Genomic DNA, 16,473 nt, shown 5'->3' with positions numbered 1-16,473 from the left:
CCCATAGAAATCTCTCTGGACTTAATCTCTTTCAGTCATTTGTATTCTGCATGAACTTCCTTGTGACCTAGTAGTTTGTATTGGTATTCTGTTTAACTGTGGCATGGTGGATAACACCAAAACTATTGCATAGTGTATAGAAAAAGCCTTTTGTGTGCTGGGCCCTGTCTAGCTTTATGTTGAGCAGGTTACTTTTCTAAGTTTCAGTTTCCTCATCTATAAGATGGGGGTAATAATAGTACCTACCACATAGGGTTTTGAGGATTAAATATAATTAACACAGTGCCTGGTATATAGTAAATGCTCAGTAAAATATATTGTATTGTCATTCCCCACCATTCCTTCTCACCCACCTCCATATTTGATGCCCCAGTAATGTTGAGCTTCTGCTCTCTGATCCCTCTCCAGGAGATTCCTCTCTGACCATCAGACTCTCATCTATGAAGTTAGTTCAGATACTGCCACCTGTGAAGTTTGCCCTCACTCTTCCTAAATTGATATTGGGATCCTGCTCCTGTGTTCACTCTTTGTCCATATTGTGTCTTCTACATGGCATCAACCTAGTATAGTGTCTGGTCCTCAAATAATAATTATTAAATAAATGAAAATGAAGGAATAAATGATGTGGTACAGTGATTCTCAGACTTTTCCACTGAAGTATCAGCTATAGGAGGAAATGTTTTCTGACAAATCCCTGGGCATCAAGGTGACAATAAAGAATTTCCCAGGAAGCACTCTGTACTCTTGAAGTCTCTTCTTTTCTCTTTAATATGCATTTGAATTTTGTATTGTATTCCATAATATATATCTTTGTTTTTAGTTTTTGAAGTTAAATAATTTTAATATTGAGTCGATTGACAGTCTAGGAAGACACCTAGTGTTTACCTATCAATCACCTACGTTGACTGTTGACAGCTCATGGCTATTCTTGTTTCATCTGTATTCCATATACTCCTTCCCCCTGCCCTGACGATTCTGAAGCAAATCTCAGACAGTATATTATCCATAACCATTTTCATATTTATCTGTAAAAGGTAAAGATTCTTTAAAAAAAAAACATAACCACAATAATTTATAATTCCTTCATGTTGGCTGTATAGTTGATCAAATTTTTCTTACTGTCTCAGATGTTTTAAAGTTTGTCAAACTAGAGTCTTACTAAGTTTTATGTGTTGCAGTTGATAGATATATCCTTTGAATTGCTTTTAGTATGGTTGTCCACCCCCTCTTTCCCCCTTCTGTCACCCACTCCCTTGTAATTTGTTAAAGAAAATGGGATATTTGTCCTATAGAGTTTTTTATATCTGGATTTTTCTGAGTGCATCTCCGTGGTGTTAATATGTTCCTCAGACCCTGTCTTTCCTATAAATTGGCAGTTAGAGCCAGAGGCATGATCAGATATTGTACAGTTTTGATGGGGGGTGGGGGAGAGACTGCTTTCTAGGTGGTGTGTGGTATGCTTCAGAACTTCCATCAGGAGGCACATAATGTTTGCTTTTGTCTTCTTACAATGTGAGCAGTCATTGATGATCATTGCCTGGATCCATTAATTCATTTAGCGTTGCAGAATGTTGATATTCCGATTCTATTATTCCTTCTTCATTGCTAAAGTACTTATAAAGAGAAACTTCCCCATATCAACTATTTGGTTACGTTGAGGTACAGTTCATCTGGTAAAGGCAGGATAAATGCTTGATTATTTTGCTTTACTTTTCAGTTTTAAGAATAATGAGTTAGTGGTTCCCTAGCATCTCCCAGAAGTGACCAAAGAGGGTGGTTTACGTTTTGTTTTTAGACTATTATGAACTCATGGATTTACACTTTCAGTATTTTTCAGTCTGTTACACTTATTATCTTTATTGATGCACAGATTATGTCCCATCTTTAACCATGGAGTGTTTATTCAAGTTGGATGCTGAGTCGTCTTATCATACTAGAGTCTTGGGTAGTAGCTCCCTTGCTGTCTAGTATGACAGGTTGCCCCCCCCAAAAATACGTTTTTTTTTCTTCCCCAGAGCTGGCAGCAACTATTTTTCGATTTTGTTTTTAAAGATAAAATACATCCTAGTTCCGACTTTCTATTTAGTTTCTACTTAACTTCACCAATTGTCTATATCTCCTGTTCAAAAATTCCATGCCAAAAATCTCAGTCCTTGACCATAATTAATTACTCATTTGTTTTGGCCCATGATATACCACGGCAGTCTCAAAGTTAACATCACCAAATGATTTGTGAAAATAGCTTTTTTTTTTTTCATTCTTTTGTCCTTGGGTACTGTCTCATGATGGATTTTAAAGTCATTTGGAATGTTTCCTTTTTGTGGGTTTATGCCACCAGTCCGTACACAGTTACGTTCATTTGTTTCATTCTACTTTATATTTTTAGGGATTGCCTCTTTTTGTACTATTTAATTTTGTTTTGTAATTGTAAAAGATATTTACCCATGGTTTCAAAATCAAATATTGAAAAGGATATAGTTAGAAGTCTAGCTTCTTTCTGTTGTCTCTTTCACCCCAATCAATCCCTCTTCTCCTTGGATTACTATTTAAACGATTTTATAATTTATCCTTCCATTGTTTTTTGTTTGGTTGTTTTAATATAAAGAAATACACATGTAGTTATAGCCACCCCTTCTTAGATAGGTAGCATTCTACATAAACTTTTCTTCCCCTTGATTTTTTACTTTTTATTGTTTTTGAATATATCTAGGAATGATTACAGGGACATTTTAGAAACAGTAACCTGGCAGATTAGGTAACAACAGAAATGCCCCTGGGCTGTTAATAAGGAAGCCGCACTTTTAGACAACAAAATATTTTGTCCACTTCATGGCAGCAGAGCTGATACACATTTGAATAAGGCAAGATGGTCTGACTGTCCTTCCCAGCGCACCTCCTGTGTGTATTCCAGCCAGGTGTCAGTGTTGGCTGCTTGGCTTTGTTTCTCCATAAATGACAGCCTGTGCTGAATAGCAGCTTACAGACATTCTGCTTGTTCCTGGAGGACCTGGGGCAGTAGCCATTCAGAGTATGGTAGAGCAGGGAGGACCCAAGTGCAGTAGCCAAGAGCACTCCTTTCCCCTCCAGACCATTCTAGAAGCTGCTTTGTCTAAACGAGGAGGCTGTGGCTTCTTGCTCAGCAGATCTTAGTGAATGACTCCCTTTTCCTGCAGATATGAGGGAGCTCTTAAAGCTTTCATGCAGCCTGTGGCTTCATTGGGAGTTTCTGCCTTAGCTGTAGTTAACAGCAGAGCTTCAGCAGCATAGCAGATGCTACACGGGATTGCGTCAGGTTACACCTAATTTGAAAGTCTCCTGACTAATTGTACCACTGAGATCTAGAAATTAATATAAGAGTGATGATTTAAGAAATTTAAAGACAGCTCTGCTAAGTAAAGCATATTTTAAAAATTTAAGAACTGTTTTTGTCCAATTTATGGTTTCAGTATAGTAACACTTGACGCTCCTCCCCGTTGATTTTTATTCATTGAATCCTTGCAGTTCAAGCAATACAAAACCTGTATCCCCTGCGGGATTTACAGCTCCCCACCAAACTTCTTTCACATTGTAATTTCAGCTGGGTAATACAGTAGTTCATCTTCTAATCCAAAACCAGTTGTAAATTCACCTTCTGATTCTTTGCACTAAACTGAATTAACCATTGTAAATTATTGATTTTTAAATTTATGCTTTAAAATGTTGAATTATTTATGTTACTTTGTCTTCTAAACTATATTATGACAGTTTGAGTGTAGAACTCTTCATTGAAAATATTTGTGGTTTGAGATTTAAAAGCATATTGGCAAATTAAGATCATCTCAGTTGGGGAAAAACAGATAGCTTCTATTTACTGGTGTTGTAACAGGGTATATATACAGTTACCTGCTGTTGAACCTGTGGGGTTGAATTTAACTATTAATTTCTTTAAGACCTGCTCCTGTATTTTACTCTGGCCCTGCCTACTAAGAATTTACAGTACGAACGAGAAAGGGAGAGGAATGATTGCTGTAAGCCAGGCTTAAGTTAATCTCTAATCATTTAAAAACTTTGAGAATTTCTAAAGTATAAATTATCTGTCTCTTTGAGTGCCTACCTAGTTTCTATAGTAGAGTAAAACTAAAACAATCCTGAGAATATGTGTGTGTATTAAAACAATTCACTAAAAATCTTCAGAAATACCAGATTTGTTGATTGACCATTGTATATGGAACACTGGAGCCAGGATGCAAGGTAAAGGAGCAATATATGAGATAGAGGAGGTTTCATTTTAGTACTGGTGTAAGAGGGCAATAAACTGCTTTGTTGTTTCTGACTCCCTTGGAACTTGTAAAGTGGATCCTTGATAGAGCTCTTGTTAAGTTTGGTGAGGATGCATTTTTCTCCTTTAGTTCTAGAAATGATGATGAGTCCATTCTTACTTTTGGAGAAGAATAGTGCAGGAAATGAGAAACACAGCAATATCTTCACTTTGCTGGTTGGAATTTGTGAGCACAAATGATTACCACCTCTGTCAGAAGAGAGATGGGGCGTTATCCTTTTAGCCATATTTGTAGATGACCTTTGGTGTGCTGTCAGGGATGGCCCTGTGACGGTGACCTTACCATGTTAACAGCCTTTGGATGTCAGGAAGTGGAAAGGGAATCTGATTCTTCTCCCCCATCCTCCTCCTACAACACCACCATCTTTTTTCACCCCCAGCTTAATAATCATATCTTAAGCTCCTTAGTGCAAAGTGTTAGGCTGTCCGTAATTGTAGAAATTATGTTTCTTATGCTGGGTGATTGAGTAATAACAATACTACTATCTTAATGTCAACATGAATTTGTCTCATCTTGTCTGAAACATTCACTGAGCAAGTTCAGACTCAGGGCTTAGAGTCCACCATTCATTTCTCAAGGGCAGGTTTCTGACTCATACACACACCCTTTGTTTTTGGTCCTTTTCTTCTAAGCTTGTTTTCTATTGTTCTTTAATTTCCATTCTTTATTGGTTAATATCTGGTATAAAGAGAAAATGTAGATTGTTTCTAAGAAATACCATCTAAAAGTTTTCTAGCATAGAATAAACTGGATATTTTGTTGTGTATGTGTGGGGTAGGGAGTAGCTGGTTAGTTCCTATAAGGCCTCACCCAGTAACTGGACCTGACTATGTGTGTATATGGACGTGCTCTGTCACTGTTTCCAGGCAGAATTGGAGTTAGCAGCACAATTATCAGAGGCCTTTCTTTAGGAGAAGATCTTCAAAGCTGACTAGGTGTTTTCTTTTTTTGAGCCTTCTTATAATCCTGCTCATTTTGACCCATTTAACCTTAGAATTAGCTTAATTTTTTTTAAGTTTTGATAAAAGTTGTCTACAAGTCTGTCTCTTAAAGTATCCATAATACATCTGGTCTTAGCTGAGTCATTTAAAAAAATTTAGCAAGTTTTTACTTTAAAGAAATAAACTTTAAATACAGCAGTGTCACTTGGTTTTTAAAATGGAACTTGAGTCCCTCTAGTGGTTAGAGTGTAAATCACTTTCCAAGCTTGAAATTTAAAGAAAGACGACAACCTTGAGTTATGTGGAACCAGCTTTCAAATCCGCTGTTCTCTTCGGTACTGGTGTCCCCTCTCCCCAGCTGAGAGGCAGTGCTTAGCTAGCCACTGGCTTGGCCCTAATGTTAACCAAGATTCAGTGTCCTTTTCCGCCGATGTAATTCTGATGGCCCTGGTCATTCCTAGCATGTGATCTCACAAACTGTGGCTCACCAGCTGCTTTCTTTCAAGCCTTGGCAAGTATAAACTCAGGCTACAAGGTGGTGATTTTAAGCCATGCATTTCTTTATAGAAAATAACACAATGCCCTTGGGGTCCTTGAGGTGCCATGAAATTATACTTGCACAGGCCTGTTTTGGGCACAACAGGTAGATTAAGGACCTTTAGTAAGTGGAGGAGTTACGTACTGATAGCCAGAACACAGGCAGCATGGTATGGCAGAAAAGACCTGGCTTTGGGGTTCAAATCCTAACTTGACAAATACTAACTCTGCGACCTGGAGCTGATTACATAGGCTCTCTGTATCTTAGTTTTTCCCTTCTGTAAAATGGGGAGATGATAAACCCATTTTGCAGGGTTGTTTTGAGTATTAAAAATAAAGATGCAAACGCCTTTGTGTTTTTAGTGCTCTGTGATTGGTAGCAGAGGTCATGGATATTTCCCAAGCTGAATTCATTATAAGGCATGAGATTTAGTTATTTGGATAACCTTCCCTCTTCTCCCATGCCTTCTTTTTCTTTCAGTCACCACCAAGTAAGCGAAGAAAATTAGAGAAGCCAAGGAAACCCATTACGTTTGTAGTATTGGAATCTGTGATGAAAGAATTATCCCTCAAAGCATCGTCTTTGGGCTCTGAGACAGTGGAAGGCATAGTAGTTGTGACAACATGGATTGAAAAAATTCTCACCGATCTGAAGGTACCTGGTTAATAAGCACATTGAAGAAGTACTTATAATAATTTCTCTTTTTCCTTTTATTTTTTCTTCTGTTTTTTAATTTTTTAAAAAGTTTATTTATCTTTGGCTGCGTTCGGTCTTCATTGCTGTGCGCGGGGCTCTTTCTAGTTGCGGGAAGCAGGGCCTACTCTTTGCTGCGGTGTGCGGACTTCTCATTACAGTGGCTTCTCTTGTTGCGGAGCATGGGCTCTAGGTGTGCGGACTTCAGTAGTTGTGGCACGCAGGCTCAGTAGTTGTGGCTCGTTGGGCTCTAGAGCACAGGCTCAGCAGTTGTGGCGCACGGGCTTAGTTGCTCCACGGCATGTGGGACCTTCCTGGACCAGGGCTCAAACCCGTGTCCCCCGCATTGGCAGGCAGATTCTTAACCACTGTGCCACCAGGGAAGCCCTCTTTTCTTTTTTAAAAAAGAAAGTTCTAAGGAGTTTTCAGAGGGGAAAAGTGATTTCCTATAAAATTCTGTTTTTCCTCCGAACAGGTCCAGCATAAACGAGTTCCCTGTGGAAAGGAGGAAATTAGCCTTTTCCTAACAGCCATAGAAAACTCCTGGATTCACTTAAGGAGGAAGAAAAGGGACCGAGTGAGACAACTGAGAGAAGTTCCCCGAGCTCCCAAGAACGTCATCCAAGCCTTGGAAGAGAAAAGGTCCCCCGCTAAAGAGTCTGGCAAGAACCAAGACTTGGCTCAGGGTCCCCAGGAGAGTGCTCTGTGTGGGCCTGCTCTACAGGAAGGCGAGTCTGCTACTGTGGAGGGCCATGGCCCAAACCAGGACTCGCTTTCCCAGGAGGAAAACCCAGAACCCATGGAGGATGAAAGGAGTGAGGAAAAGGGAGAGATGGAGGTTTGGGAAAGTTGTAAAGGCTCCAGTAATGGAGCCCAGGACCAAGAGGCTTCTGAGCAATTCAGCAACCCAGTATCTGAAAAAGGGAACCATCTCCAAAGAGTGGCTGGATGTTACCTATTCAAGTGTTTGATAAACGTTAAGAAGGAGGTAGATGATGCCTTAGTTGAAATGCATTGGGTTGAGGGCCAGAACAGGGATTTGATGAACCAGCTTTGTACTTATATACGTAACCAAATTTTCAGGCTTGTTGCTAGTTAACTCCAAACTCCTTGCACAGTAAAGCAGCTTGCTTTGGAGTGTGGCCTGTGGGGTGGCAAGCTGAATCCCACCATTGGCCTGCTGGAATTATCTGAAACAAATTAATCCATTTTAAACATCCCCCTCCCTTTTTTTTTAAGTTAACAGGGCCCTGTAGTATGGTAGTTCAGAGGAAGAATTGTGATTATTTGCATCAACAAAAAGCCATCAGTAAACTCACAAGGGATTTAAACCTGACTTAAGCTGATCACCTTAGCTTTAGACTGGTTTTCTGAGGCCAAAAGGATTATTTTTGCAGTCTGATCCTGGTCAGAACTTACAGAGCATCACACTCTGTCACCCCTGGTTGCTTCCTGAGAAGGGGTTACTTTCTCAACCCCCTGGTGGAGGTGGTATACCAGATAGCCCTGTACCTTCTTCTAAAGTCACCTTCAAGACTGAAGACTTTGGGTACATATAGTTGGTGACCCCTGTGTCAGTCCTGAGAAGGGAACTGGCCTAATGGTAGGTGGCGGGAGAGTCAGGGAGAGAAAGCTCAGTAATGCCAGGAAGAAGGGCCAATCAGGAAGCGCCTGGAAACGTCGGAAACATCGGCATATTCCTGACTCTTGTCTGTTTTGATGTTGGTTATTTCAGAAACAGAATTAGGGAATCAAAACTGCCAGATGTGACTGAGATACAGCAGAATGAAGCCATACCCCTACCTCCAACCTGTTTAAAGTACTATTTTGTAGCAGTTTTACTGGTGTGTGATATTTTTTAATTTGTTTCGACATTTGAAGTGGAGCTAATATAAGAGTATTCACAATTGAAAACTGTCAATCCTGTTTGAATCCTGGGGTTGGGGAAAATATTTTCTTGGCTTTGAATGGATAGGTGATTGATGATAGAAATAAAAATGGAGTAAGATAGTTATATGTAGTAAGTTGCTTAAGAAAGTCTCATCTATTGGCAGATAAGTTGTTGCTGATCAAAGACGGTTTTTTGGGGTTCCCTTGTAATCCCTTCTTTGTTTACCTGTTACCATTGGAGAATTCTAAGGCCGAGGTAACCATGTTCTTAAAACATGTTTCTAATTGTAGTGTCAGGGCTTGGCAGGAATGTCTCTGGAAAAGGAGTCTCTCTTTTATTCTCTTGGTGTCTCAGTCATCCTCTGCTGTGCTTGACTTTTCATGGCTTGATTTTACACCAGCAGCCTAGGGTTCTATTTAGCCTGAAATTTCTGAGTATGGTGCCAGAGCTCCTTGCTATCTGCGAAGAAGACTGCGTAGTTAAGCCACACTTTTAAAAGGTGACATTGGTTGGGGCAGAAAACTGGTGACCTTGGCATACTTTAGCAGCAGCTAGACCAGTCCCTCAGCAAAGATACAGGAAATGGAAATAGGACCATATTATACCTCCCTATGGCCGTGGAGACAGAGCTGCAGAAGAGAACATATTAACCAACCAGTGTTCTTAACCTGGTCCGTGAACCTCTGGAGAACCCATAGCCACCTGGATTATTTCCGAAAGCTCTGGACATATTTGGGGTTTTCTTCTGGAGAGAAGGGTCCCTGACTTAGAGAGAGCAATTAGTAACTCACTGAGGATTAGGAACCACTATGCTAGTCCAGCTTCTTCTTTGACAGGATAAGGAAACCAACACCCAGGGTCCCACAGAGCCAAGATTCATTGCAGGGCCCTAGATTCCTGTGCTCATCTCCTGTACTCACCCACACCATCCTGCTCTGCTTACCTCTTAGGACACATTGGAATCATATGCTGGACCCAAACCTAGTTTATATCTTCATAAAATTTTAGGATAAGTGAGTTAGATGACAACCATTCACTCGATAAGTGATCATTAAGTATTTGCTTGTTTGTTTCACTATAAAAGAGTAGTGTATGCTCATTATTAAAGATCTGGAAAGATGAAAGGAGAAAACAGCTTCAAAATCACCCCTAGTCTCAACCTTCTGAAGCACAGCCACTATTGGTATCTCAGTGTTTCCTTCTAGTCTCTAATCTCTTTCTGTAGATGGGGTGTGTGAGTGTGTGGGTTCAACTTTGGTTGTGTTCATGCTGCAGTTTTATATTATGCTCTTTTCTCATCTGATGTCTTGTATTTTTCCATGTTGTCACAGGAGTGCATTATTTATGCTCCTCGCCTGTTCAGACTGTGCTTCAGGTGCAGTATTAGCCTTTGTTTAAGTCTGATACTTAGAGGTCTCCAAAGAATCCTCTGTGGACCTGCAGGCCCAGGAGATGTGTCTTGTGTCTATATGTGTTTGGTGCCCCAGGTTTAAGGCCTGGTGTCATGGAGGACGTTTTGTAGGTGTTAAGGTAATGCTCTTAGAATTTAAAAAGTATGTGACAACAGAAGCTTCCAGTGCCAGAGCTGTGAGTGCCATTTTTGCATTTGTGTGTCTTCGTTTCCTTCTCTGAATAGCTATTTCTATTTAATGAGAGAACATTGAAGCTTTTGAAAAAACATCTAAAAATTCTTTCACTTACGCATATACTTACAACGCGTGTGATATGTGGTAGCCTACACCTCTGATATGGGGAAGAGGAATTTTTTTAGAAGAAATAGGTTATTGACCCAGGTATCATAATGTTGAGTGATACTTGCCGAAGTGTCTAGAGGTCAAGTTCATGTTGATGGATTGGTGTGGAATACGATCTTTGTGGTATTATCTTAAATTCTATTCTGGTCCCTTGCATTGGCTTCTGATCTCTTGATAACCAAAGTGGGAACAGAAGCTGAACTTGTTTTCCAAGGAGGGGAATAAGCTGCTTTTGTTCTTTGGAATCTGCTTTGCTTCCAGCAGTTTGGTCCCTTCACCCCACATCGTTGCCCAGGTATTCACACGCCAGAGCATCGCTGCTTGTCCTAGTAGGGTTAGTGTCTCTGTGTTAGAGTTTCAGCTGATCTTAAGGGTGCATGTGGATTACTTAAAACTTTAGTATATATTTTTAAAAACATGAAACCTCTCTTCTCTTGATAGAAATCAAAGCTTACCATGTGAGCACAGCAACTTCTAAGCTCTGACAAGTAATAAAACTGCAGGGTGTGAAAAAGATGCAAAGGCCTGTAGAAAATTCGAGGCCTTCTGTAAGCCCCTCCTTCTTACTTAAACCGAGGCATTTTCCTCTGTAGCCACATGGGGGCGTATTTGGCCCTTTTATCAACTTCACTGTGCAGTGGATAAAATAGTGTCCTTGGTATTGTCTTGAAATATCCAGTTGCTACTCAGATAAACATTTTTATGGAAGCAAGTATATTTTAACATAAAAAAATTAGAGAGATAAAAGTAGAAATAAAGAAAACCCCACCACCCTGCAGTCTGGGCATAAGCTTTCAACCTTTTAATGTTTCTTTATGGTACCAGTTGACTTGTCCTGCTACTCTAAAATATATCCAGGTTGGGTCAGTCCCTTGGATCAACTTTTTATTGGTCTCTAGTTAATGGGGGTACCAGAGGGGGATGTTTAGTGATTTTAAATAGTAACTTTTCAAAAGCTTTATGTTGCAGGAAGAGTAATATAGAGAGCCTTAAGAAAGAAGCTGCTTTCAATCTTCTTTTGTCTTTTAATTCTTGTTTTGGTTTATCTGGCTGCTGGAGAGCATGCATGTGCTGTGTTATTTACATAAAACATTGTCACAGTTGGTTCTGTGTTAGGTATATTATACAGGTTAGCTGGGCCTTCTTTTCCACAAGAGGTGTCTCTGTGTGGAACATGTCTGTCACTAACCCTGGGTCTGTGTGGGCTCAAGGGGAAACTCCATCTGCCCTTATTTTTATGGCCGAGGAGGAACAGATGTCCTAGGTGGCCATGCAACAGACCTGTACATGAGGAGGAAGAAGGTCCAGTTTGGGAAACTAAGGAACCCTCTGAGAGAAGGAAGGTCTCAAAGGTGCAGCAGTTTTACAGCCAGCCAGGAGGTGCCCTGGGAAAGGGATGTGACCACAACTTTTTTGGAGAAGTTAATGCTCAGGAGAATCAGTTTGCTGAATGGGCACTAACCCCAGGAAAACCCAGAAGAGGCTTTACTGGTGAGAATGGATTGGCCTCTGCCTCTTGGAGCAGGGCATTGATGGTCTTGAACTTCCTAATGCTCCCAAGTACAAACCTCTTGGTGCTCGTGCCAGTACAGTATTAGAAAGCCCTGCGTGAGGCTCACCCACGAGCAGCAGGGCCTCACACACATACCAGAGAGTTCCTGCTCTGCTCTGTAAAGACATTCAGATCCTCTGCTGTGACTCACCCAAATGACTAAAACAGCGGTTTATGTTTTTCAATTGCTGGTTGGAACAGCTAATGCTGCCTTTCGGAGGCTTTGCTTTTACCCCAGGGGACTGTGTTGTGACTGAAGGCCTTGCAGCTCTGCATGCCCTTTGAGGTGCAGCCTCTCTGCCTCTCTCAGCCCCAGCAGAGACATGGGGGGCTCCGGCTCTCTTCAGGGAAGTGAGGGACCACAGGTGCTTATTAGGAGCCAGGGAACGGAGATAAGACGGAGTGGACCAGAAAGTGCAGGGGAGCGGAAAACAGAGAAGAGCACAGCCTTCACAGTTCATCAGACCTGGGTCTGCTTTCCAGTTCTACTTACAGGGTCAGTCATTCTCACTAAAGCTTGGATTCCTCATACAAACGTTGAAGAATTCTTGCTTCCCAGAGTTGTAGCAGCAGTTAAGTGAGAAAAATACTAAAGCACCTGGGAGAGTCCATGAACAAAGAGTAGGCGTCTCAACTTGCTCACCTCTTTTTAGTCTCCTTTGAGTTTTCAATCTCTGGTCAGAAAATCTTCTACCAGGAGACTCAGGTGAAAAGGCTGAGACCTCAAGTGTATAACTGCGGGTGTAGACTGCCACTCTCTGACTGAGAGCAAAATCCAAGCTCCTGTGTACTGGGAGGATGAACAGGGAACCAGTACTTATTGTCCGTCCTCTATGTAAATTGTCTGACTTAGTAACCCTTCAAAGAAGTATGGAGTCCCTGTGTGATCAGTTAAAGAAGTGGCAGCTCAGAGAACTTAAGTGACTTGCCCTAAGGTTGTTCACAGAGCTAAGTCACAGAGGTGGGACTTGAACTCAGGTCCAGAGATAAGAGACTGAGATTTCATACCAAATCTCAAGATTCATAACAAGTGCTACACTGAGGGTGGAAATAGACTTCTGGGCTTATTTGACCCATCTCTAGGGAAGGAGACTTCAATTATATGACACAGGGAATAGAAAAGCATCTCTTACCCACCTTCACAATGTAGCATTTGAAGGTAATTTTCCAGCCTATGATCAGTGAACAAGATGTAATAAGTGAAATTGCTTATAATTAGTTCTTAACTTATGCTACCAAATCTTTATAGAATTTTGTATTTGGCAGTAGTACAGATAATTAAGTAGATAGCAAAACCACAAAATAAAATGTCTAATGCAAGCACATGTTGCATCAGAATCAACGTAAAATAACCGATAATTAGGTAACGACTCTTTTGACAATATGTAATTGTATAATAACAGAAGAAAGTTTTTTTTTTTTTTTAGGCAGCATCAAATATTTCACTTACAGAATGCAAAACTGACGTATTTTCTGATCTTGCTGGAGAAGGTAACAATTGTTATAAAAATAGCAAGTCTTCTTCCCCAGGTAGAGGAATGGACTGTGTAAATCTGGAGAGAAGGAAAGGCTGCCTACCATCGGGTGGGCCCATTCAGGGAGTGTGGCTGAGCGTCTGGGAGCAGAGCCGGGAAGTCCCCAGCTGGGGGCGGGCCCTGGCAGCCATGCAGGGAAGCCTGTGCTGCTTCTGCCCAAAAGAAGGCTGCCCAGGGAGCGCCGCTGAGCCTGGGGCAGTGGGTGAGAGCGGGCTTGCTCCCCTACGTTTGTAATTCCAGGCGCTCTTGGGTTTTGTTCTCTTTTGCTTTTTTGTTTTTTTAAAAAATTTATTTTATTTATATATTTTTGGCTGAGTTGGGTCTTCGTTGCTGCTCGCGGTCTTTCTCTAGTTGTGGAGAGCGGGGGCTACTCTTCGTTGAGGTGCGCAGGCTTCTCCTTGTGGTGGCTTCTCTTGTTGCGGAGCACAGGCTCTAGGTATGCGGGCTTCAGTAGTTGTGGCTCAGAGGCTCTAGAGCGCAGGCTCAGTAGTTGTGGTGCACGGGCTTAGTTGCTCTGCAGCATGTGGGATCTTCCCAGACCAGGGCTCGAACCCGTGTCCCCTGCATTGGCAGGCGGATTCTTAACCACTGTGCCACCAGGGAAGCCCTCCAGAGGCTTTTGATACGGTGTCTCTTGCTGGGAAATGGGCATTCGCAGTCTGGTCAGGATCCCTAATTCACGTATGTTTGTCCCAGGATCTGCCTTCGGGGGCCAAATGTGGGGCTTATGGGTCAAACGCTGGCCTCTATTTCAGCGAAGTCTAGATGAGCACTAATGAGGACTTTCATTCACAAAGGGAAGTATTTCCTCATCTTCTATACCAGGGGCCAGGCGAGAAGGGCTGGAGCTCCCACTAATGGAGTACTCCTGCTATGAAGTAGCTTTTTTTCAATTCCGGTTGTTATTGCCATGCAGAAATGGCTGCCCAGGGTTGTTGGGTCTTCCTCTTCTTTCTTGAGGAAATCCAGAAATCCAGATTTAGGAGAAATATGTAAACCCTAACAGCGAATTCAGTATTTTATAGAGACCTGGTAGACCACCAGTTTGTGGCCTCTTCTACCACCAAGTGGTAGAAGTGTCTACATGTTTGCTGCCTCCACTTTCCTCACTCTTTATTTCAGCTACTGAAGTCTGGTTGCTGCCTACCCTCCCATTTTAAGAGTTCTCCTCACCTCTTAAAGGGAGAATCCCAAAGATTCTATCCATGGGCCTCGCTTTTTTCTCTCACTTGTGGCTGACCGTGTCCACTCCGTGACTTCAGTCCTGCTCACTCTTACATTCATCACGCCCAAGTCTAGGCCTTTCCTCAACTTCCAACACCCACGTAGCTAGCCACCCAGTGGACACCTTCCCCGGGTCTGTGGCTGTGCAAACTCAGCTTGTCTGCCCCTGCTTCTCTCCTGTGTTCTCGGCCACCACGCACCCAGCCGTCCACGTTAGAAATCTCCGCGTCTCCCTCTCCTCACCACCTTCGAAAGAGCCCCGGAATCCAGCCCAGCCTCTCCAGCCCTGGTGCCAGTGCCTTAGTGCTGTTCCACACCTCTCACCTGGACTGTGAGGGAAGCCTGAACTGTCTTTGGGAGGTTTCAGGGCTAAGCAGCACAAAGAGCAGGTTTAGATGCGTTAGGGGGAGGGGGTGAAGAAACAGAAAGAAAAACTAGGTATGAGGCCCTTCCTGAGGAAGCACGGGAGAACTTTTCCCCTTTAACATAATTTCATTTTACGAAAGTAATGTTTTCATTGTAAGAACTTTAGAAAATAATAAAAGTTTATAATTCCACTACTCAAATGGAGTTATTTTACATTTTGTTATCTTAGTATTTTTATAGGCATATATATTTTTAAACAGCAAATGTGGAGTCACGTTCTGTGTTACTATTTTATAAACGTTTTCATTTAGCAATATATTGTGATAACCTTTTTCTGATTATAAAATTAATCCATGTGTGGGAAAACTTGTGAAAATAAAAATTACCGGTAATTGCACTGCCCAAAAACAACCACTGTTAACATTTTCGTTTATTAACAACCCGGTTTTCTTCACGTGCCGTATTGTGAGCATCACTTCACGAAACCAGTTGTTCCTTGTTGGAAATTCAGGTTTTCTGGTTTTCACTTCTGTAAATAATGCTTAGTGAATATGTTTGTACAGAAGTGTTTATGTGTTTTCTTATTGCTTTAGGATAAATTTATGTAAGGATTACTGAAGCAGAAGGGATAATGCTCTTTTAAAGGCTTTCCATATATATTGCCAATTTGTTCACTGAAAAAGTTGTGCTACTTTACATTTCCACAAGTGTCTGTTTTTACCACACATTTGATAGCACTAGAAGGCCAGTTTTAAAAAGTCCTTTATCAACTGATAAAGAATATTTTCACTGTTTTAATTTTATCATGGTATTGCAAGGCCAAACATTTTCATATATATATTATGTTACTTCATATATTTATTGTTTTGTGAATTTTAAATTATGTTCTACGTTCACTTTTCTATCCAAGTATTCTTTTTGTTATTGAAATTGCAAGGGCACATCTTGCCAACAATATTTCCCTCCATTTTGTCATTTACCTTTTGTTCTTGTTTATGGTGGGTGATAATTATTTTGTTTTTACAGTCAAGGAGCTTTTAGAGGGCTTATATAATCACATCTGCCAAAACTGTTCCTTTATATTTTCTTTGTTTGCCTTTATGGGTAGAAACCTCTTTCACCACCCTTGGAGCGGAAAAATGTTTGCCTGTATTTTATTATGGCTCTTTTTGACATTATTTTTTACATTTAACACTTGCATTTATGTTGGTGTGTGTTGTAAGTTATAAGGAATTAATTGTGTTTAGTGAATGGTTCAGACTTATCACAGAGTAAACTCTTCAGAGAGATGACTGGTGAACTCTAGCACTGCTGTGTGAGGTGTCTGTGATGGGAACAGGGACTCAAGTGGGCTGGGGGCTGGGGGCTCGGGAACAGGGGTATGTACTGTCCCAGCCCCCAGCCTGGAAGTGGGAGGAGAGGCACTGGCTGGAATGTGGTTCCTCGAGAGTCCTAGAGTGTCCCCAGCACTGCCCAGTATAGACTCTCCCAATGGGCCCCGGTCCCTTGGTAAGAAATCTGGTTGTGGGCATGGAGCTGAGCCCTGGATGGAGGCAGTCCAGCCAGTAAGAGGCCACTGGTCCAGGCCCTACGTACTCTTCTGAGAGAGCATCAGTCACTAGCGCAGGTAGCTGATATCTTGAGTTTTAAAGACTTGATC

At 41.5% G+C, this 16,473-nt stretch overlaps 1 protein-coding gene across 9 annotated transcripts in view; it reads left to right on the top strand.

The window, feature by feature from the left end:
• Nucleotides 1-13,496, top strand: part of METTL16 (methyltransferase 16, RNA N6-adenosine) — a 59,480-nt gene extending 45,984 nt beyond the window's left edge. For 6 of the 9 annotated variants that reach the window (XM_027130649.1, XM_027130652.1, XM_027130650.1 and 3 more), the window contains 2 exons: nucleotides 6,279-6,452; nucleotides 6,967-13,496. In XM_027130649.1, the coding sequence (XP_026986450.1) occupies nucleotides 6,279-6,452; nucleotides 6,967-7,590 (798 nt within the window). In that variant the 3' untranslated portion in view covers nucleotides 7,591-13,496. The other 3 variants (XM_027130655.1, XM_027130656.1, XM_027130657.1) reach the window with 2 other exon arrangements.
• The last annotated feature ends 2,977 nt before the right edge of the window (nucleotides 13,497-16,473 follow it).

Source organism: Aethalodelphis obliquidens, unplaced genomic scaffold (genome assembly GCF_003676395.1).
Source record: "Aethalodelphis obliquidens isolate GAN/ISIS:26980383/991018 unplaced genomic scaffold, ASM367639v1 scaffold38, whole genome shotgun sequence".
In the NCBI taxonomy this organism is placed as follows: Eukaryota; Metazoa; Chordata; class Mammalia; order Artiodactyla; family Delphinidae; genus Aethalodelphis; species Aethalodelphis obliquidens.
This window is presented reverse-complemented; position numbering and strand designations above follow the sequence as displayed.